This window comes from Rhamphochromis sp. 'chilingali', assembly GCF_963969265.1.
Source record: "Rhamphochromis sp. 'chilingali' genome assembly, chromosome: 6".
Taxonomy (NCBI): Eukaryota; Metazoa; Chordata; class Actinopteri; order Cichliformes; family Cichlidae; genus Rhamphochromis; species Rhamphochromis sp. 'chilingali'.
Genome location: NC_137933.1, coordinates 27,702,306 through 27,723,286, shown reverse-complemented (window position 1 = coordinate 27,723,286; position 20,981 = coordinate 27,702,306). Strand labels below are relative to the sequence as shown.

At 41.0% G+C, this 20,981-nt stretch overlaps 2 protein-coding genes across 3 annotated transcripts; one reads left to right on the top strand and one right to left on the bottom strand.

The window, feature by feature from the left end:
* Nucleotides 1-105: 105 nt before the first annotated feature.
* pdcd2 (programmed cell death 2) lies at nucleotides 106-5,349 on the bottom strand. 2 transcript variants are annotated; one of them, XM_080885228.1, is made up of 8 exons: nucleotides 5,062-5,349; nucleotides 4,264-4,372; nucleotides 4,079-4,135; nucleotides 3,497-3,685; nucleotides 2,821-2,985; nucleotides 975-1,075; nucleotides 784-897; nucleotides 106-678 (listed from the first exon to the last, which is right to left on the bottom strand). In XM_080885228.1, the coding sequence occupies exons 1-8, from the start codon at nucleotides 5,239-5,241 to the stop codon at nucleotides 499-501; spliced, it is 1,095 nt and encodes a 364-aa protein (XP_080741354.1). In that variant the 5' UTR covers nucleotides 5,242-5,349; the 3' UTR covers nucleotides 106-498. The 2 variants fall into 2 exon arrangements, with proteins under 2 accessions (XP_080741354.1, XP_080741353.1); XM_080885227.1 differs by having other exon boundaries at nucleotides 107-678; nucleotides 2,821-2,988.
* Nucleotides 5,350-9,351: 4,002 nt separating this feature from the next.
* Nucleotides 9,352-16,433, top strand: rhoua (ras homolog family member Ua). Its single transcript, XM_080884848.1, has 4 exons — nucleotides 9,352-9,964; nucleotides 10,406-10,464; nucleotides 12,903-13,091; nucleotides 14,590-16,433. Exons 1-4 carry the CDS (start codon nucleotides 9,673-9,675, stop codon nucleotides 14,872-14,874), a joined length of 825 nt encoding a protein of 274 aa, XP_080740974.1. The 5' UTR covers nucleotides 9,352-9,672; the 3' UTR covers nucleotides 14,875-16,433.
* Nucleotides 16,434-20,981: the final 4,548 nt, after the last annotated feature.

The window sequence follows — 20,981 nt, the reverse complement described above, 5'->3', positions numbered from 1 at the left end:
AGAATTTGTCTCAATTGGTGACTTATTGCTGTGGTTATTAAACTGTGTGGGTGGACGCTGGTGAGCCGCTGTGAGGTGATTAGTGGAAAAATCCAGATGTTTCTTTAAACATTGTTTTGCTAAATTTGTTTTTAATGATGCAACACACGTCTTTTTGCACACACGTCGTTTATACATTTGGAGATGGCATTTTACACTGATGTTTATGTTTGCACAAAGTTTATGATTAGTTAAATCTCCAGTCCATTTAATAGGGAGAGGCAGCATTACTCCCATGTGATTAGCTCAGTCAGCATAAGTAGTCAGCTCTTACCTGCAGCACCACGCAGCTTTTTGACTGAATGACAAGTTCAGGTGAAACATTTGGATATGTCAACATCAGGTGTCCCACCAAGCCACGTGGGTGAACGAACACACTGAAGCGGAGTCGCCTAAACATATTAATGAAATCAGCACCACCTGTGCTTTTCCTGCTATGCATGAAACAAGGGACGCCCATCATCTTCGTTCAGTCTGCGTGTGTTGATCTGAGCTGAAGTCCTGCTTCCAGATGAACTCGGGGCAGTACTGGTCGCTGCGTTCACAGCTGGCAGAGCACGTGTAGACAGCCGCAGTCCCCCAGTCAATGCTAGCTCCAGTCGAGTCCACGCTTAGACTGTTTAACAGCTGCGGCATCACCTACACGCACACAGGATAGCAACAGCACAAACTTGTGAATAAATCAACCATTAGCGAAAGATTAAAGACCCGAGCAGGTCTTCAACAGATCAGCAGGTCGATTACCTGGAACTCAAACGTCCTCTTGGCACCACAGGTGCATGGTGGGATATCCTCATCTGAAGGGATGTGCTGAGAGGAGACCCACAAGGGAGAGCCCCCTCGACTGTAACGTATCACCTAGAAATGACAAACACTGTGAGATATGGACAGAAGAAAACAACCGTCTGGATCTTTTCAGCTCTTCTATTTTCTACCTGGTGAGGTTCAGGTGCGATCTTCTTCTTAAACCTCTGGAACACTTTACTGTCTTCAGTCTCGTGCATTGCCATCTCGTCCAGGTCGCTCTCTGCCAGGGCTGATAGAGAACAGAAGGGTCAGGATTGGTTATAAATTATAATGAAATAAATATACAGTGGGGCAAAAAAGTATTTAGTCAGCCACCGATTGTGCAAGTTCCCCCACTTAAAATGATGACAGAGGTCAGTAATTTGCACCAGAGGTACACTTCAACTGTGAGAGACAGAATGTGAGAAAAAAATCCATGAATCCACATGGTAGGATTTGTAAAGAATTTATTCGTAAATTAGGGTGGAAAATAAGTATTTGGTCACCTCAAACAAGGAAAATCTCTGGCTCTCACAGACCTGTAACGTCTTCTGTAAGAAGCTTTTCTGTCCCCCACTCGTTACCTGTATGAATGGCACCTGTTTGAACTCATCATCTGTATAAAAGACACCTGTCCACAGCCTCAAACAGTCAGACTCCAAACTCCGCCATGGCCAAGACCAAAGAGCTTTCGAAGGACACCAGGAAAAGTATTGTAGACCTGCACCAGACTGGGAAGAGTGAATCTACAATAGGCAAGCAGCTTGGTGTGAAAAAATCAACTGTGGGAGCAATCATCAGAAAATGGAAGACATACAAGACCACTGATAATCTCCCTCGATCTGGGGCTCCACGCAAGATCTCATCCCGTGGGGTCAAAATGATCATGAGAACGGTGAGCAAAGATCCCAGAACCACACGGGGGGACCTGGTGAATGACCTGCAGAGAGCTGGGACCAAAGTAACAAAGGTCACCATCAGTAACACACTACAACGGCAGGGAATCAAATCCCGCAGTGCCAGACGTGTTCCGCTGCTGAAGCCAGTGCATGTCCAGGCCCGTCTGAAGTTTGCCAGAGAGCACATGGATGATACAGCAGAGGATTGGGAGAATGTCATGTGGTCAGATGAAACCAAAGTAGAACTTTTTGGTATAAACTCAACTCGTCGTGCTTGGAGGAAGAAGAATACTGAGTTGCATCCCAAGAACACCATACCTACCGTGAAGCATGGGGGTGGAAACATCATGCTATGGGGCTGTTTTTCTGCCAAGGGGACAGGACGACTGATCCGTGTTAAGGACAGAATGAATGGGGCCATGTATCGTGAGATTTTGAGCCAAAACCTCCTTCCATCAGTGAGAACTTTGAAGATGAAACGAGGCTGGGTCTTCCAACATGACAATGATCCAAAACACACCGCCCGGGCAACAAAGGAGTGGCTCCATAAGAAGCATTTGAAAGTCCTGGAGTGGCCTAGCCAGTCTCCAGACCTCAACCCCATAGAAAATCTGTGGCGGGAGTTGAAAGTCCGTGTTGCTCGGCGACAGCCCCAAAACATCACTGCTCTCGAGAAGATCTGCATGGAGGAATGGGCCAAAATACCAGCTACTGTGTGTGCAAACCTGGTAAAGACCTATAGTAAACGTTTGACCTCTGTTATTGCCAACAAAGGTTATGTTACAAAGTATTGAGTTGTATTTTTGTTATTGACCAAATACTTATTTTCCACCCTGATTTACGAATAAATTCTTTACAAATCCTACCATGTGGATTCATGGATTTTTTTTTTTCACATTCTGTCTCTCACAGTTGAAGTGTACCTCTGGTGCAAATTACTGACCTCTGTCATCATTTTAGGTGGGGGAACTTGCACAATCGGTGGCTGACTAAATACTTTTTTGCCCCACTGTATACATCACTAAGACTGGACTTTTCTACATAAAAGTTCACTTTTCAATTGAAAACTGAGAAAAACTTTAACCTTTAACCTTACATTCTGCCAAGGCGGGACAATCCACACTCCTCTGAGTAATGATCCCTCCACCGTCCTCTTCTTCTTGTTCTCCTTCAGCCTCTTTGACATCTTTCTCCTCCTCCTCTGGCTCAGTGACCAGCTCAGTCTCAGGAAAGAGGAGCGGGGAGGGTGTAACAGGAGACCCTTCTAGACAGAGACGGACAAGTTTAGTCTTTCTAGTGATGAGAAATGACGGTCATAATTCTCTTAACTCACGGAAAAGGATTATGGACCACTTCTCTTTTTATCCATCGCTTTTCTAAATATAGATACACTCTGGATCAGATCGGCTGCCCACTAAAGGGCTAACACCCATTTTACAATCACCAATTAATCTAAATGTACCGAGGGCTGTGAAATTACTCAAATATTATTTTCAATTACAACCTTAGCTTCCATCAATTAATAAAAGGTTTATTGTGCTGTTTTATGATTTTGAACTCATCACCTTTCTTTACTTTTGCCTCTTTATAAAAATCCAAATTCACTCCTTTCATTTTTTTTTTTACTCTAAATTCATTTTATGTATTCATCTATTAAAATTTCAGAACCAGATTTCTTCTTTGGAAGGTTTAATGAACACAATCATTAAACTCAACACTGAAAAAATGTGATTACGATTTTTGCAGCTCCAGTAAATATCCCCCACACACACCTTGGCTGCAACACTCCTTCTTGTGAGATTGTTTCCAGTGGAGGGTCTGGTGGTGTTTTCCACAGTAGGTCACAGTGTGGCACCGAGAGCAGGCTTTGTTACCGGGGCATCCGCACACCCAACACAGTTTAACTCCCGAAACGGGCAACACACTCTGGCCCTCCTCAGCATCACAGGGTGGTTCATCCTCTAAAGGGAAGATGATAATTTTATATTTGTTGATATACAGTTTTGGTCAAAGGTTCACATACATACACATTTTTATACTCCACACAGGGTGAAAAGTATAGTATAAGGTTCAAATATATACATACACACTCTGTATATTTTGTTAAATGTTCTTTAGCAAATTGCACCTCAACCAGAAACTTTTGGTAGCTGGAAGGAACATCCAAGTGTGACAAAGTGGTTAAACTGGTATTCCATTCCTTCATTATTTCATCCACTTTGTGGAACCACCAGCACTACTAACAACAAAACAGTCCCAGAGTATGATGCTACCACCACCATATTCTTCTACAAATACTCAGAAATTGAATCTTGAATACTTCATTAAGAGTTAGGCAGCAAAAATTCACAAACCTGCTGGAGGGTCATAGGGGTAGAACTCGTTCCTCCTCTGTAACTGGTTTCTGAAAACTGGCATGAAGGAAAACACAGCTTTTTAAGAAATACTGCAAAATCTATTGAGAAAAATTAGTAGAATCAGACAACATCTCACAACATCACCCCTGGGAAGTGACAGACATCAAACAGTGAAGAACTACCTTTCATGCAGCGGCTGTCATTTCGCGTGTAGCACTCTGGAGTTTTGCAGCAGAAGAGAAAGAGCGTTCGGTGAAAACTTCTGTCCTGACCGGATATTGGTGCATACACCTGCAACAAGTCAGGTAAATCTAGTATTTATTTATTTATAGTGAATAAGGCTGAGGTGGGATGCAGAAGTTAAATTGGAGTTGACCCAGATTTGAGTATGTGTGCACTTAGGTATAGGGTGGGTGGGTGGGTGTGTGTGTGTGTGTGAGAGAGAGAGATCAGGCTTGTAAAAAGTACTTAATTAAAGTTGAAAAATACTCACACATTGTACACCACCTGGGTAATATGTTCAGATTCTTATATCAGAATATATATCAATAACCAGCCGGCTAATGAAGGTCTAGTACCTAAACCATGCAATTAAATATATTTTGGGGGATTCTAATTTATTAAGGATATATTTCAGTATGTACCTTTTTAGGAGGCTTATAAAATACAAATGTTTGATATGTGTGCCACTTTCCTTTCTTTGTGTTTATGCTGCTAAAAATGTTGTGTTAATATGTTTACTGTTTGTCTGTGAAGGTTCTCAGTCATCCAGGTCATCGTAGTCAAAGGAGCTTGCAAAGAAAAGCGTCTGGACTTCTTTAAGTTTACTGTTTAACTCTTTATACAGGACACCAAAACTGTAGTCTAAAAGTTATTTCAGTCTTTATATTATACTGTCAGCACATCTCTCTATACCACAGTACAGTACAGTGAAGTAAATATTTTTATGAAGTAGGATAACATGGCTCCTGGAGATTCACCTGCAGCAGGAAAACCATAGGCAGACGGCATATCTCACACTCCAGTCCGGGCAGAGAGGGCAGGCCTCTCTGGCTGAGCCACGCCGGCTTCCCTCCGACTTTACTCGGGAACTGAGGAGACCGAAGCCGCCACGGCTCCGCATCCTCCAGGAAACCCAGAACTACCTCCGCCGAGGACATACTGGTATTACAGAATATTTAACGAACAGACTCTAACCCTTACTAACGGAGCGTCTTCTACATCTCACAACCAAAACACATGCTGCTACAGTTCTGAAACTCGTCCGTGAGGAAACACAGCCCAGACTTTTGTTCCGTGGGCCTCGAAACTGTCACTCTGTTGGTAAATACTCATAAATATATGATAGTGCTTGGTGGCTTGAATTAACACGTTTGACTGCTATTCTACAAGTAGAGTTTTAATATGTTTTAATAAGTTTAACTTTAGTTGTATTTTGTTGTGTCCACCAGATGGCGCAAATGTCACACCTGTAGTCTAAAAAGTTTTACAAAAAGTCACGTTTGAATAATATAATTTCACGTTATTACAATATACATAATTATAACGTTCGTACATTATAATATTTATATTGTACTTTTCACGTTATAACGTGATATAGCTCTATTTTTCTTTCCCGAGGCTCCCCTCAATATTTATATTTTGCTTTAAATTGGAATTGGAGGGACTACAGCTCACAGCTCTGGAAAACCTCCTGTGTTGTACCAGTGCCAAAGACTTCACGCCCCAAGGACCTCAACAGCTACAGGCCGGTGGCTCTGACATCCCACCTGATGAAGACCCTGGAGCGGTTGGTCCTGGCTCAGCTTCGGCGCCTAATAAGCTCATCACTGGACCCACTTCAGTTTGCCTACCAGCCTGGCATTGGAGCGGATGATGCCGTCATTCACCTCCTACATCGTCCCCTCGCTCACCTGGAGACCGCTGGAAGCACTGTGAGAATCATGTTCTTTGATTTCTCCAGTGCCTTCAACACCATTCTTCCCTCGGTTCTAAAGGACAAGCTGGTGAACTCTGGAGTGGACCATCACCTCACTACCTGGATCCTGGACTACCTCACCGACCGACCACAGTATGTGAGGACTCAGGGCTGTGTGTCGGACAGGGTCGTCTGCAGTACGGGGGCCCCACAGGGAACGGTTCTGGCTCCGTTCCTCTTCACCATCTACACTGCAGACTTCTCCCACAATTCCACCCAGTGCTTCCTGCAGAAGTTCTCTGATGACTCTGCAATAGTCGGCCTCATCACTGATGGGGACGACAAGGAGTACAGAGGACTGACTCAAGACTTTGTGGACTGGTGCCAGCTGAACTACCTCCAGATCAACGCCAGTAAAACCAAGGAGCTGGTGGTAGACTTCCGCAGGCACAAGCATTCTCCACTGCAACCACTGAACATCCAGGGTATGGACATTGAGGCTGTGGACAGCTACAGGTACCTTGGTGTTCATCTGAACAACAGACTGGACTGGACTCATAACTCAGACGCCCTCTACAGGAAAGGGCAGAGCAGGCTGTACCTGCTGTGGAGACTCAGGTCGTTTGGAGTGGAGGGCCCACTCCTGAAGACCTTCTATGACTCTGTTGTGGCTTCTGCTATCTTTTATGGCGTGGTCTGCTGGGGCGGCAGCATCTCTGCTGGGGACAGGAAGAGACTGAACAGGGTGATCCGAAGGGCCAGCTCTGTTCTAGGATGCCCTCTGGACCCAGTGGAGGTGGTGAGTGACAGGAGAACGGCAGCTAAGCTGTCATCCCTGATGGACAACATCTCCCACCCCATGCAGCAGACTGTGACAGCACTGAGCAGCTCCTTCAGTGGGAGACTGCGGCACCCACGGTGTGGGACGGAGAGATTTCGCAGGTCTTTCCTCCCCACTGCTGTCAGACTCCATAATAAAGACTTTAACTGATCAAGCACACACATCCATACATATGCAATAATACTAAGTGCAATAATCCTTTCTGTCATCGTTGTATTTTTACTCAGTTGTATATAGTATTTGTATTTGTATTCTATTTTTATCTTATTGTATATTTATTTTATTTTATTCTACTGTATATAGTATTTTATTTTATTCTATTCTGTACAGTTGTGTACTGTATTTATTCTTATTGTATTCTAATTTTTGCCTCATAACTTTTGCACTGTCCACTCCTGCTGTGACAAAACAAATTTCCCACGTGTGGGACTAATAAAGGTTATCTTATCTTATCTTATCTTATCTTATCTTATGCTAGGAGGCTATTTCAGCTGTCATAAGGCTGGAATAGCAAGGCTAATAAGTAAGGCTAATAAAGCAAGAGGCAGAGGGGGGGGGGGGGAAAAGAAAAAAAAATCCCATCCATGTTCTTAAGACACAGTTCTCTGGGTTTTCTGGGGGTCTTTCAAAGTTTTTGTTAAGCTACTTAACACTTCCCTATGAGTCAGGCAAGCATAAAAACAACAGAATACAAGGGATGAATCAATGTTGTGTCTGGCCCTTCATCCACGCACTGTTCACTAATGCCTCATTCATTCATTCTCATTCTTAAGAAGGGGAAATAAGGGGGGGGGGGGGGGGTTAAGGCAGAGGTATTAATAATTACACAAGAACTGGACTCAAAATCAGTAGCAGCGGATCTGATGGAGTGATGAATCATCATCAATGGAGGAGTTCAAGAGAGTTGAATGTCTACAGCCAACTGTAAAACACAGTGGAGGTACTGTTATGTTTTACAGCTGCATTTCAGCCTTGGTGTTGGGATCTTGTCAAAATTGATGAAATTATGAACGCAGAAAAGCACCATCAGTTTTGAAAAGCATCTGATTGGTAGCAGCTACAGTTCTTTTCTTTTTTTTAGCATAGTAATGATCCCACTAAAAATGCAGCATATGCATACCTGGATAGAAAAACACACAATAGTCTCCCCAGAACCTGGACCCTAACATTACTGAAGAAGTGTGGGATCATTCAGTTCAGTTAAATTTTATATAGTGCCAAATTGCAACAGTCATCCCATGGTGCTTTATAACTATTTTAAGGTGAAGACCTTACAATAATACAGAAGGAAACAACAAAAATCAGATGACCCTCTATAGACAAGAACTTGGTGACAGTGGGAAGGAAAAACTCCCTTTTAAGACAAAGAAACATCCAGCAAAACCAGGCTCAGGGAGGGGCAACCGTTTGGGGATGAGAGGAAGGGGACAGGACAAAAGACACACTGTGGAAATGAGCCAGATATTAATTATAAGTAATGATTAAATGCAAAGTGGTGTATCAATACACAGAAAGTGAAAAGAGATGAGTGAAAAAGAAATGCTCAGTACATCGTGGGAAGCCCCCATCAGCTTAGACTTGGTGTAAATAAGGGAGGGTTCAGCATCACTTGATCGTCTTGACAGAAAATGGAACAAAAGGCAGCCAATGTCCAAAAAAGAACTTTGAATGTCCTACAAGAAGCCTATAGAACTATTCTTGAAGACCACTTAAAGAAATCACAAGAAAGCTGGCTATGAGAGTTCAGACTGTGTTGAAGAATAGAGGTGGTCACACCAAATATTGACTTTCAACTCATTATAATTGGACAAAACTTTCCCCCCCTCATATACTGTGTATCCATGTGTGTGTGTATATATATATATATATATATATATATGCAAACCACAAGGCATTTGTGTCTCTGTGAACTGGGGATCTTTTGTTCCTCTATGTTTGACTTCAGTTTGTTTTTAAGTTCCAGTAGTAAAGTACATAATAGGCTACCAGTAAACCAGCTTTGCTGTGGTGTGATAAGATGTGGTATGCGATTTGCAGTAAGTACTCCAGAATAGACAAAAAGAAGAGAAAACCACATACCATGGTTTTCATTTCAAAAAATGAAAATAAAGATGTTAGACTATAATGCTGATATTTCATACAAGGAAAACGCCACTATAATGCTTGATGAAAGCAGCAGAGCATTTTCAAAAGAAAGAAAACAAAAGCAACAGGAAAAAAAGAGGGAAAAAATAGATCAAATTTCAGTCTATGAAACCATCGTCTACTACTTTTTTTACTTAGTTAACACCAACATCAATCTAAACCTTAATGGATTTGTAAGACATCCGAAGAGTTTGTCCTCCGAAGAGTTGCAAGTCCATACAGTGTGAGTGCGTGCAACCGCTATGTGTCCCCACAACACCTGTAATCCAAGCACACACACACACACACACACACACACACACACACACACACACACACACACACACACACACACACACACACACACAGAGGCACCGTGATGTCACTGAAGGGGAGTTAGCGGCGGGTCTGTCCGTTGGACGTCTGGACGGACATAGACTCAGACCAGCGGCCAACGTTAATTCATCCTCCGCTCTTAGAATCGGACTCTCATTAATAATTTAATAAATCATGACGCTTAAAGGGGCTGTGTTGGGTGAGCCTCGGGTCCAACCTTGGTGATTTAACCATGGTAACTAAAAGGAAGAGGGCTTCGGCTACCACATAAAGTCAGTTGACAAACTGTGGCGGACGTTAACGGAAGAATGGACGGAGTGAAAACTGGCCCTCAACAGGACTGAACCTCCCGCCCGGGTCTCCTCGGGCTCCATGTCACCCTCCTCTCCGTGCCAGATGCCCCAGCGGGGCGATGGCTGCTACAAGCCGGCACCGGTGTCCCCTGCTCCGCCTGTGCCCCCGCGGAGGGTCCGGAGCCGGGACAGAGGCTCGGGCAGGACGCGGCGATCCGCGGCAGGGTCAGCGGGAGCCGGAGCAGCGGAGAAGCGGGTGAAGTGCGTCCTGGTCGGGGACGGGGCTGTGGGGAAAACCAGCCTGGTGGTCAGCTACACCACCAACGGCTATCCAACCGAGTACGTCCCGACTGCGTTTGACAACTTCTCAGGTAAAAAATAGGAGAAACTCATGACATGGTTCATAGGATCCAATAAATCCAATGATCTAAGTTTCAGTTCATCAAGTGTTAGAAATGATATCTTTGGCTTTAATGATCCTATTTCACACAGCCACAGTTTTGCCTACTAGATGCTGTCTCAAGGGATTGATTTATGTGTTTACTTGACTTATTTAATATATTAAATATTTTAATTCATATTCTTTTAATTTTTTTTATCATACTGACTTTTTTGCCAGTTTGTGTTGTCATCAAAGTCAAAGTTTGTCATTTTATTACAACAGTAAACTTTACATTGGTGATACTAACCTCAAGATGATGTGTGTGTGTGTGTGTGTGTGTGTGTGTGTGTGTGTGTGTGTGTGTGTGTGTGTGTGTGTGTGTGTGTGTGTGTGTGTGTGTGTGTGTGTGTGTGTGCATGTGTGCATGTAGCGGTGGTATCAGTGGACGGGCAGCCAGTTAAACTACAACTCTGTGACACAGCTGGACAGGTCAGTGACCTCTGTACAAACTAACACTAGACACTCAGAGGGCAGTGTTTCCTGTTGTTCTTTTTTTAAATTCATGTTGGACACAATGCCTCTCCCAAGGAAATCATTCTTTCTTACTTTCTTGCCTGTCTGAGTAGCATCCAGTAAGACAAATGCCTTTTTTTTTTGCCTGAGCTACAAAGGAAATGGGAGGGAAGAGGGGTAAGACGTGCTAAAGAGGCTGCATTGAAACAGGACAATGCACGTCCTAGCCCTAGTCAGTGGGATAACATGTAAACAGGTTAAAACATGAAGTTCATTAGGTTCTACATTGCAGGGATGTTTCATAGATGACAGGAACATAGATTAGGATTACTCACAGACTAAAGATAAATCAGTGTTTTGTGTATCTCTAGGTCTTTCCTTGGAATAACTCTCTGGCACACAGGAAGTGATGTAATTCTGTCTACATTTGCGAAGGAGTAGATGTTTGTTTGAAGATAGTGGAAGATGTAGAACACTGTGATAAGCTACAACTGGTTAAACATCAAACAGAGGGTATATGCTGATAGAGATAAAACAAATATGGTAAAACAAAATCACCACACATGCAGTATAATCACATAATCATGCACCAGAGTTATTATAGTCTTTTTTTTTCTAATGAGTTTTTATTTTTTACTTCATTTTGACTTTTTGTTTTTAATTCAGTTTAGTTTCAGTAAGTTTCCAGAGTGGATTTTCTTATTTCAGTTTAGTTTTTATTGTTCAAAAATGTTTAGTTTTAATTTATGTTTTATTAGTTTCAGTGTTAGTTTTTTAAGCATTATTTTTGAGGGCATAATAATAATAATCAGAGGCAAGATTTAGGAAAATTACTATAGGTATAACAAAAACCCCAAAACATTTTAACTCACAGTCAGCTCACAGTCTTGTAAATAGAGTCTCAAAAAAACAAGTCTATCAGTGACTCATCAGGCAAGTTGTAATACATTTATTTGATCCAAAGTAACAAATACTCAAACATTAAAACTAAAAATGGACATTTCCTCTATGTTTTTATTTTATTTTTGTTAGTTTAAGTTTACAAAATCATTTCATTTGGTTCTAGTTTTTATTTTTATTTTAGTTTCACATCTAGTTTTAGTTTTTAAGTTTCGTTTTAGTTAGCTGTAATAACCTTGACATGTAACATGTAAAAAACATTATAATCACCATTTTTCAGCTCACTTCAGCTGTATTTATATGTAAGACAGTTTGTAGTATCTGGAAACTGCAACCATCAGCTGATGCCCTATGAGAAAGGATTTGGTGACAATGGGGAGAAAGAACTTATTTTTAGCAGGAAGAGAAACAGTAAAGTAAATCAGTAAGTAAAAGTTTATTTATATAGCACTTTTCACAGACATATGTCACAAAGTGTTTCACAAGAGAGGTAACAAAAACTCAATACAATCACAAATACATCATAAAAGCCCTGGTCTAATTAAAAGCTTTTTGAAATAAAAATGTCCTTAGCTGCTTTTTGAAGGTCTCCACAGAGTCTGAACGCTGTAGAAATATAGGAAGTGCATTCCACAGTCTGGATGCAAGGAAAGGTCAGTCCCCTCAAGCTCTGAAACGAGTGTGGGGGAACACCGTGGTCCCCCGGAGGTTACGAGAGAGGTGTATATGTGAATCAAATCAGCAATATAGGGAGGGGCCTGTCCATGTAGTGCTCTAAAGATTAAAACAAAAATTTTAAAATGCAACCTAGATCTGATTAGTAGCCAGTGAAAGTGGTAGCCTTCTGGTACAACCAGATAAAGAATGAGGGGAAAGAGAAGAGTAAGGAGAAAGGAGGAACAGACAAACAAAAAACAGCAGAAAATACAAACTCTGGGAGAGAGAAGACAAACATTAATGACATGTAGCATCATCAGTTGTACAATCACCCTGGTTCTATAGCAAATGGCAAGAAACAAAAGTTAAACCTGCACTTCCAGAGAAAAGTGCACTGCTGGGATAATATGGTAGATTATCACTACAATGATCAGCTGCCCTCAAAAACAGTGGGACATTGAATGAGAGAGGAAAGATAAAGTTGGAGATCAAGGAAAAACAGAAAGACAATTTTTAGGTTTTGATAAAATGTGCTTCTCAAACTTTTTCTGATAGGCTTCACCCCAGAAGCAGAAATAAAGTTCACACTCTTCTACCAATTATTATCTATCATGAACAGTAAAATGGGATCTGAGGTGAACTTTAATAAACTAAAGGTTAGCATGATAGCTTAAGTATGCTATATATTAAAACCAAAATCACATTAATTGAACATTGTGTTACTCCTAGTCCTCATCATCCCACCTGCAGTGGGGCCCGTCCTTTAGTTTAAGAACCACTGCCTTGAAGCAGAGGTAGGCAGTGATGAATCACAGTATCTCTGTGTGAACACTCTCGGTCTCTCACAACCTTTCCAGGATGAGTTCGACAAGCTGCGCCCTCTGTGTTACACCAGTGCAGATGTGTTCCTGCTGTGCTTCAGCGTCGTCAGCCCTGCCTCATTTCAGAACGTTCCTGAGAAGTGGGTACCAGAGATTCGGAAACACGCCCCCTTTGCGCCGCTGGTTCTTGTCGGGACGCAGTGTGATCTCAGAGAGGATGTCAAGGTGTTGATTTTTATTCTGTACATAAATCACAATTTATGTAATTCTATTGCCTGTTTCTCTCTCTTATCATTCTTATCATTGTGTAAACCAATGACACCATGCACAAACTAAATGGAAGCGTTATTATAGTTATTGCACAGCTTGGTTGTGAATCTAGAATTAAACTGTAACATTTTGAAGGTTATGACGTTCAGCTGGTGTTGATTCTCTTGTAGAGAAATATTTATTCACCTTTATGGTCATTTTGGCAGCCTTAGTTATACCACTGTCGAGGTTTATACATTTTGTCTGCTCCATTTAAATCAGTCAGGGTAGAGTAAATATTAGAAACACAGCATCGTTCAGCAGCACCACAAACTGGAGCCTCGTAAATGTCCAAGTCTCCGTGCTGTCTGGATGTTTTTTTGTGACCACAGAGAAGAGTTGTCGCAATGTCACAAGTTGGTAATGTTGCAACTTTCGACATTATGACCAAATGCAATTTTGGCATTGCATAATGTGTTTGTAGGAAAAAGCACATGCATGTATACTCAGGGGCTGTAGCTGTTTGGATTATAAAACCTTTTTGTGCAACTTACCCAGTGCATAAAAACGCTAAAGCCTGTACAGATGCATCTTTCCTGTCTCCTCAACTGATTGTGTGCTGAGGTCAGTACTGTCACTTTACAGTAAGCAGGTTCCTGCAAATGTGTTCCTGCTATACATCAGTGTTGTCAGATTCTAATCTTTCTGGCTTCGTCCCACAGTAAAAAGATATGTGAGTTTAACTGGCAATTCTAAAATTGACCATGGATGCAATTTACCCTTAATGAAAGTATGAAGATGCAATCTGATATCAAAGCGTGTAATAAACACGCTGGTCCACCGTGTCCATTTTCATGTCCACTTCATGTTTTGACCGTCGTAGATTTCACGTTTTTGCTTACACGTTTTTCGATGATGCTGGGTATATATATATATCTGTTGTAGTCTAAAGCACTTTGAATGATCAGTACAAATGTCAGTCCATTTCCAGCAAGTAGCAATTGGAAAAAACACAAGACTAATTCATTTAAGAAAAAGAGACAAACAAGAGCTTAGACGAAAAACATACAAAACAGGCAAAAAATGTAAAAAATTATAAAAAGGAAGACTAAAAGCAGGCAATACAGATTAAGAGGACCGAAAAGGGAAAACAATAACTAACTCTGTGAGAAGGATCTCCTCAGGCCGGTGCTCATGTAAACATGCAGTCACCCTCTTGACTTTAAAACAGCCACAAGGGCCACACCTGGATCTACTTTTATGCTGTATGTCTTTCCCCCATAAAGATGAGATTTGACTCTAATAGGCATCCAAGGGGGAAAGAGATATAACTTAAAGTCAGATCCAGATATACCTTAAAAGGCTCAATTAAAATGTAAAAAGCAATTCTAAGACAAATAGTATTGGGGTGATGTGATGCTATTTGCTTAAACTAGTAAGTATATTTATTTCATATTTTTGTAATTTTCTTTAGGTCCTCATTGATCTGGCGAAGTACCGTGAAAGACCCGTGGACCCAGTGGATGCCCAGGACTGTGCGATGGAGATTGGAGCAGTGGCCTACTTAGAGTGCTCTTCGCTGACCCAAAAAAATCTCAAGGAAGTGTTTGACACAGCCATATTGGCCAGCCTGCAGAACTACAGCTCCCATAAGCACCAAAGGGGGAAAAAGAAACGCAGAAAAAAGCAAAGACAGACACCGGACAAGATGAAAAGTCTGTCAAAGTCGTGGTGGAGAAGGTACTGTTGTGTGGCTTAGAGGAGACTTTATTCTTGTCTGATTCAGCTGGGTTTTAGTTGACAAGCACAGAAAGGTGGTTTTCTCTTTAAAAGGAGACGGATACAGGACCTCTCCTGGACTGCGGCTGGGAAGTGTCACAGATGTAAAATATTTTGTTTTTAGCCCCCATTCTGGATTCTGGATGAGATTTACTACTGAGCCTCCCTGCAGGAGAAGGTGGTGCTGTGTCTCCTGGAATTAAACTGGCATGAACCAGTTCTATTGTGGGACTAGCAGAAGATGTGATAATATTGTTCAGGATTAGACTGGTACAGATTTGAACAGGAACTTGGAACTGTGTTTTCTCTGGAGTTAGATCCAACCTATAATGGATTTATGCAGCCTGGTTACGAACCCTGGAGGGGAACTGGACTGTCTTCAGAATATAATTGTTATTATTAGTGGCTTAAAAACTGTGCGTCCAATTCCTGGTCCTTTTTTTAAATTGCTTCTAAATTTAGTCTGGTTTCAGATGCCCATGATTAGAAAGAACTGCTAACTGAAATAGACCGGACCAGACCAAACGTTGTCATTTTGGAGTTTCTGACCCAGACAATGATCAGTGGCTATAATTATAGTCAGAACAAGTCCAACCCTCAGTTAATTTTAGAGCTGCTTTTTATAACTGGGGCCATTGTTATTCATAATGAAAAAAAAAACTTTATTAAACTGTTAAGTATTTCCTGGTGACACACATGTTTAGTCTATAACCTGGATCAGGTTTTCCCCTTTTATTATAGTGCTGATCTGGACAATTATGCTGTTAGATCTGGCATGAAATTAAGCATAGTTTTCAGCGTGTCCTGACAGAAAAAGGTTCGGTGAGGCTTAGGCTTTGGATAGGTGCCAATCATGTCTTTCTTCTTGTGCTTTGATCAAAAGTGAGATTTCAAAGAATAAGGAGCCAGATAATGAAGAAAAAATCATAATATGTTAAAAAGCATGTCTGAATATCCACTGCTCTCTAATAGCAAGTTGTATCTTTAGTCAAGAAGATACAACCTGGATCCAGGACTCAGTGACCCACTTTGGGTTTCCACTGGTAGCTGTGGTATTTTATCATCTTCATCTAGCCCCCATTATCACTGAAAGACTGAACAATCTGTTAAAATAGAGTGGTACCAGTGTGGCGTGGTTAAATATAAATCTCTGCACTGTGCTGGTGACTGGTGCTTGACCTTAATCGGGCAGGAGGACATTTTGTAATTCATGATCGCATTGTTCCACAAACGAGAACGTTGCTCAGTGCAGTACTCAAGTGGCTCTTTTCACATGGAAATGAAGAATTCAGTTTAAAACTGAGACATTCGAATCTAAATCATCTACAGGCACAAGCTGCAAGGCAGGCAAATAAAAGCCAATTGATGTTAGATATTTGTTCTGCTTGATGTGGGTTTGATTTATCTTTGCAGACACTTAAACAACCTTAACTATGAGCACGTAATGTAATTAAACCCACGCAGTGCTCTTTGCATGTGCTTGTTTCTGTAAGTTTGCAAAAAAAAAAGAAAAAAAAGAAAGTGACTTCACCTTTTTTTTTTTAAATGCAATTAAGACTGTGAAGTTTGAATTTTCTACTAGCAATGTTAACCATCCGTTTTTCTGCCCTCACTGTTATAGCCAACCCTGTGTTTACTGTTTTCTGTGATAGTGCTTGCAGGCTGTCCTCTCTCAAATAGATGTAGCTTTATGTGTTGTAAAGCAGCAATAAAAACAAAAGTGAAGATGGAAAACATGTGGCTGTCACACACTCAGCTGCCACACCTTCCTTCGTACACCATAGTTACTAAACCGAGAGCACAGACCAGCAGGGTCTGTTTTATTTTTCTTCAGTGTCTCCGTCTAAAAAGGCCCGTTGTATTAAAGTCACTGCAGCAGACAGGAAAGAGCACAATGTTTGTTATGCCATTTTGTAGCATAAAACACAATTATTCATAGAGATCAGACATGAACACTGTCATAGCTGCATTTCAAAATTTGGAAGTTTTATCTAACTTCCCAGTTAAATGTCAGAATTTATTAGAAAAAAAAAGATAATTATATTATGAAAAACAGATTTATTATTTGACTGACGCATTTCAGCTTGCGGCCTTCATAAAACATATCACAGACCAGATTCTAAACAGCACAGAGTAAAGATATATACAAGAGCCAGCATACATATCCACCAATGAGGCACCAAAAAGGATGGCCTGGGCAAATGGTTTAAAGCTCAGGGTCTTAAAATTGTTTAAAAGATTTGATTTAATGACATATTTTCCTTCTTGTATTGTTAGTAACATAAAAATAACTGAGGCTGTGGATGTGTGAAGTTACAATGATATCAGGCCCATGTAAGATGTAACTGACAGGTATTTTGGCTTTTAAGCGTGGTGTGAAAACCTTGTACAGTTCTCAAAATAAGCATTTTCCCCCAAAGAACTACCCCGCATCACATCTGTGGCCATTGGGTTCTTTACTGGTGTGAAGCAGAGTAAGCCATGTTGTGCCTGGGAAGTTCAATTCATTTTAATAATGAGACTTTTATTTAGATTAAAATATCCACAGTTTGGAATCCACGTAGTGTTTTCTGTCAGAGTTGCATATTTTCAGCCAATTAGTAAATTACACTCTTGTGCTCATTTTCAGCTTCATATTTATTCTTGGACTCTAGAGTAGCTTTGCATGAGTCACAGTTCAAAATAATCCTTATGTTTCTTGCACTGGGCCTTCTGTCATCTTCTGTCTGAAACAAACTGTTTTTAGGCCCTTTCAACCTTTTTTGGATTCCTCTTGTAAACAGAAGGTCTGAAAAGTTTGGCAGGTGGGTGGAGCTTCTGTGCTCAGAAATTACCATATTAAAGTCATCACCTCTCAGTGACATCATAAAGATCCAAGAGTAAAAAAACAGCCTCAGCCTTTGGGCTCACAGGGATATCTGATGTCATTATTTGAAAATTTGCCTGTGTTTAATACGACCATCCATGAGTGTAACAGTTGATGTATAACAGAAAATAAGAAAAAGCAAAACAGATCAGCTTTAGAATGGGTTTTACTAGAGCTGCTTGGTAGCTTTCTATTGAAGATGTTACAGTGGAGACTGAATGGTTTCACTGTTTCACGGTGTTTTAGGCTTGATAGCAAACGCATTGTTTCTTGCAGGGGAAAAGGCATAATAGGTTACTTGTCTTGCTGTTTGTGTGCAGTCTTGGCTGATGGTGCAGTAAAGTAGGCTAAAGGTCATGCAGAGTCTTTATCATAGCTTGTGTTTCCCTTTATCAGCTTTTACCTAGTTTAAATTTTCTGGAAAGTAGGATGTTTGCTCACTGCAGTCTTTCAGTAAATATACTTTTTTTTTTTTTAAATGTATACCTACTGAAATACATTAAATCAACATATTCTTACATAGGTCTGAGTTGGATTTGAGGATAAATCCTCCTTGATGATTTTTTCTCCTCCTTATACATTAAAATTTGATTCCATAAAGCATGCAAATTATGCCACTCTGTTCATGACTGACTGATTAATAGGATATTACAATTCAAACTGCTGTCATGTGATACAACTTTTAATGTGTAAGACTGACTGTGCTACCAGAAAACAGCATAGATTAAGTTTTACTTCTTTTAGCTGCCCCCTCCCCCCTTTCCCTCCAAGTGTTCAACAGCAGCATGCACCCTGCACTGTATGATGGATGTAAGGCATTGCAATGTAGAACAGATCGGTCTCGGGAAGTGAGCAGTGTTTAAAGACAGTCAGAGAAGACATGTGGTGTGCTGGTATTCTTCTAAAGCTAAGACAGAAATGTTCTGTGTTTGGAGCAGGTCCAAAGTCAGGAGTGTTATAGGTGTTATTGAGCTATGAGTTTTCAGAGATGTGGTTGAGTTTAGCTATTGCAGTAGATTTGGTGCTGGAACTGGATTCCAGAGTGACCTAATTATCCCTGCTGAGGACACTTATCAATAAGTAACTTGTGTAGTGCTATTGGATAGCAAGTTAAAGTCATCCAATAGGAAAATGTTTGAGTCAGACTACAACAAGAACTGATCCTCTGTTTACTTTAGGTCTAAATGTGCAACTTCATGCACATTTAGACCTAACTGGGCACTAAATGCCCATGTTGACCTAATTTCTGATTGCACAAGACTGCACCACGTGGTTATGTGAGTGTAAACAGAAGCATTGCCAAACAGAAGGTCTCATTTTTGAGGTTCAATTGTTTTACTGAGGTTGATACCCCCTAGAGGACACCTGAGCTCACTCACATGAGACACCAGCTGAAAGCTTCTCTTAGGAAACTAGTCCACTGAGCCTGTGTGAAGTGCCAGTGTTTTCATTTTCTCTGCATATAAAAACACTGCTACAATTCTCTGTTTAACCGAGGGCTTTGGTTTGTGTTTGATATATTTGTACAGATGTTTTATACCCTGAGAAATAAAGAATATTTGGTATAAAAATATGTTGTGTTTGAGTGCTTAGTGGCAGACTGAGAATGTGTGTGTATATAAACTCTACTCCCACAGGCTGTAAACAAGACTGAGGTTTCATTTTAAGGTGCATGCATGTTTGAAATGAGGGCAGTAGGGCATGCAGCATTTTAGCACCATTGCTTGAATGCAGAACGGTTTTGAGTTTGACAAAAGTCCAAACTCCACAGAAAGTACCTGAAGTCCAGAAAATAACTATGAGCACCAAAAAGGCATGAAAACCCTTAGGAATACTGGAAAGCTTGAAGGAGACAACACACTCTGGCAGGTAAGAAGAACAAATTCAGGTATATATGCTGAGGAGACTGATGGCTATCTGTAAACATGTGTGAAGGACCACACGGCTGAGATATTTGGCGGGATGGAACATGCAAACTAACAAGGCCAGGAAATAAAACTGACAACAGTGTAAACAGACTAAGAATCATAAAGTAAAACAGCACATGACTTATTATTGCTTTCTTTGGCTTCCTCTCAGAGTCCCAATACATGCTTTTGAGGTTAAATGGTGATTCCAAACTGTCTACATGTGTGTGGAGGTGAGAGTGTGTGATGGTCAGTCTCTTTGTGTTAGCCCAATGATGGACTGGCACCCTCCTGCCCTCGCCTTGTGCCAGCTGGGTTAGATCCCAGCCTCTCTATGACCCTGAGTTAAATAAGCAGTCAAGAAAACAGGCCAGTGGTGTCAAGCGTGCATTCACTCAAGCCCACTGGATAGCTTTGCCACTGATTAATCATTAGTCATTAATATTTTGGGGTTTTTCAATAAAATCCACTGCTACTCCTAGTGGGCACTTGTATGGGTGAGAAAATGCATGGAAAGTTAAAAGCATTTCTAGAGTTGATTGCCTGGATGGGTGGCATCTTGTGTAGTCAATCTTTTGTGTCTTTAACTTTATATCAAGCTTTCTTAACATTAAAGGAAATCTAAGCTATGGAATTTTTTAATGGAATCAAACTGAGCTTCATACGGCCCATTAACTGAAGGGAGTTTAACACCCCTGAAGTATGAAATAGTTCGTTTACAACATGTGGTTTATATTTGTGTGTTTTGTCAAAAAGGAGGTTTATAGTTAACTTTCTAAGTTAACTTTTAAATAAGCAGACCCTCAACTACTTTGTTAGAAAGTACGAGCGCCTACTAACATGTTTGTTCATGTTGTTTTTGCTGATGTCATGTTCCAGCTTGCTTTGTAATGTTACGCTCAGCTGATGAACATCAGGACAGTGAGATGAAAGATGTGAGCAACGTCTGAGGGCATAGAGACCAAACACAGATACAGACAAATACACACACACACAAAGAAAGCCTACAGAAAGTCATCCAAATTCAGACTGGATCATTGTAAACAGACTCTCTGCTTCCAGGCCCTTACGGTTATGCAAGAGCTTTATTTTGAAGGCTGTCATGTGACATTTGGTTAGTGGTCTGTCTCAGCTCTTGGAGACTCTGTGTGTGTGTATAGGAGAAAGTGATTGTAAATCTTACTGAGATACAAACTGCTTTGCTCCACATGACAACACAGTTAGTGAATAAAGAGGCGGCCGACTTTGTTCTCCTTAGGTCAGCTGCTCTGTGACTCGAGCAGTGCCAGGTCCTGTTGGATGATCAGCTCCTGA

Coding starts and splice junctions, on each gene's coding strand:
- pdcd2 (XM_080885227.1), bottom strand. CDS start 5,241: ATGTCCTCGGCGGAGGTAGTTCTGGGTTTCCTGGAGGATGCGGAGCCG. Junction 1,076..2,820: donor TTGTCCCGCCTTGGCAGAAT/GTAAGGTTAAAG, acceptor GTTCTCTATCAG/CCCTGGCAGAGAGCGACCTG. Junction 679..783: donor AGAGGACGTTTGAGTTCCAG/GTAATCGACCTG, acceptor GTGTGCGTGTAG/GTGATGCCGCAGCTGTTAAA.
- rhoua (XM_080884848.1), top strand. CDS start 9,673: ATGTCACCCTCCTCTCCGTGCCAGATGCCCCAGCGGGGCGATGGCTGC. Junction 10,465..12,902: donor TCTGTGACACAGCTGGACAG/GTCAGTGACCTC, acceptor CAACCTTTCCAG/GATGAGTTCGACAAGCTGCG. Junction 13,092..14,589: donor ATCTCAGAGAGGATGTCAAG/GTGTTGATTTTT, acceptor AATTTTCTTTAG/GTCCTCATTGATCTGGCGAA.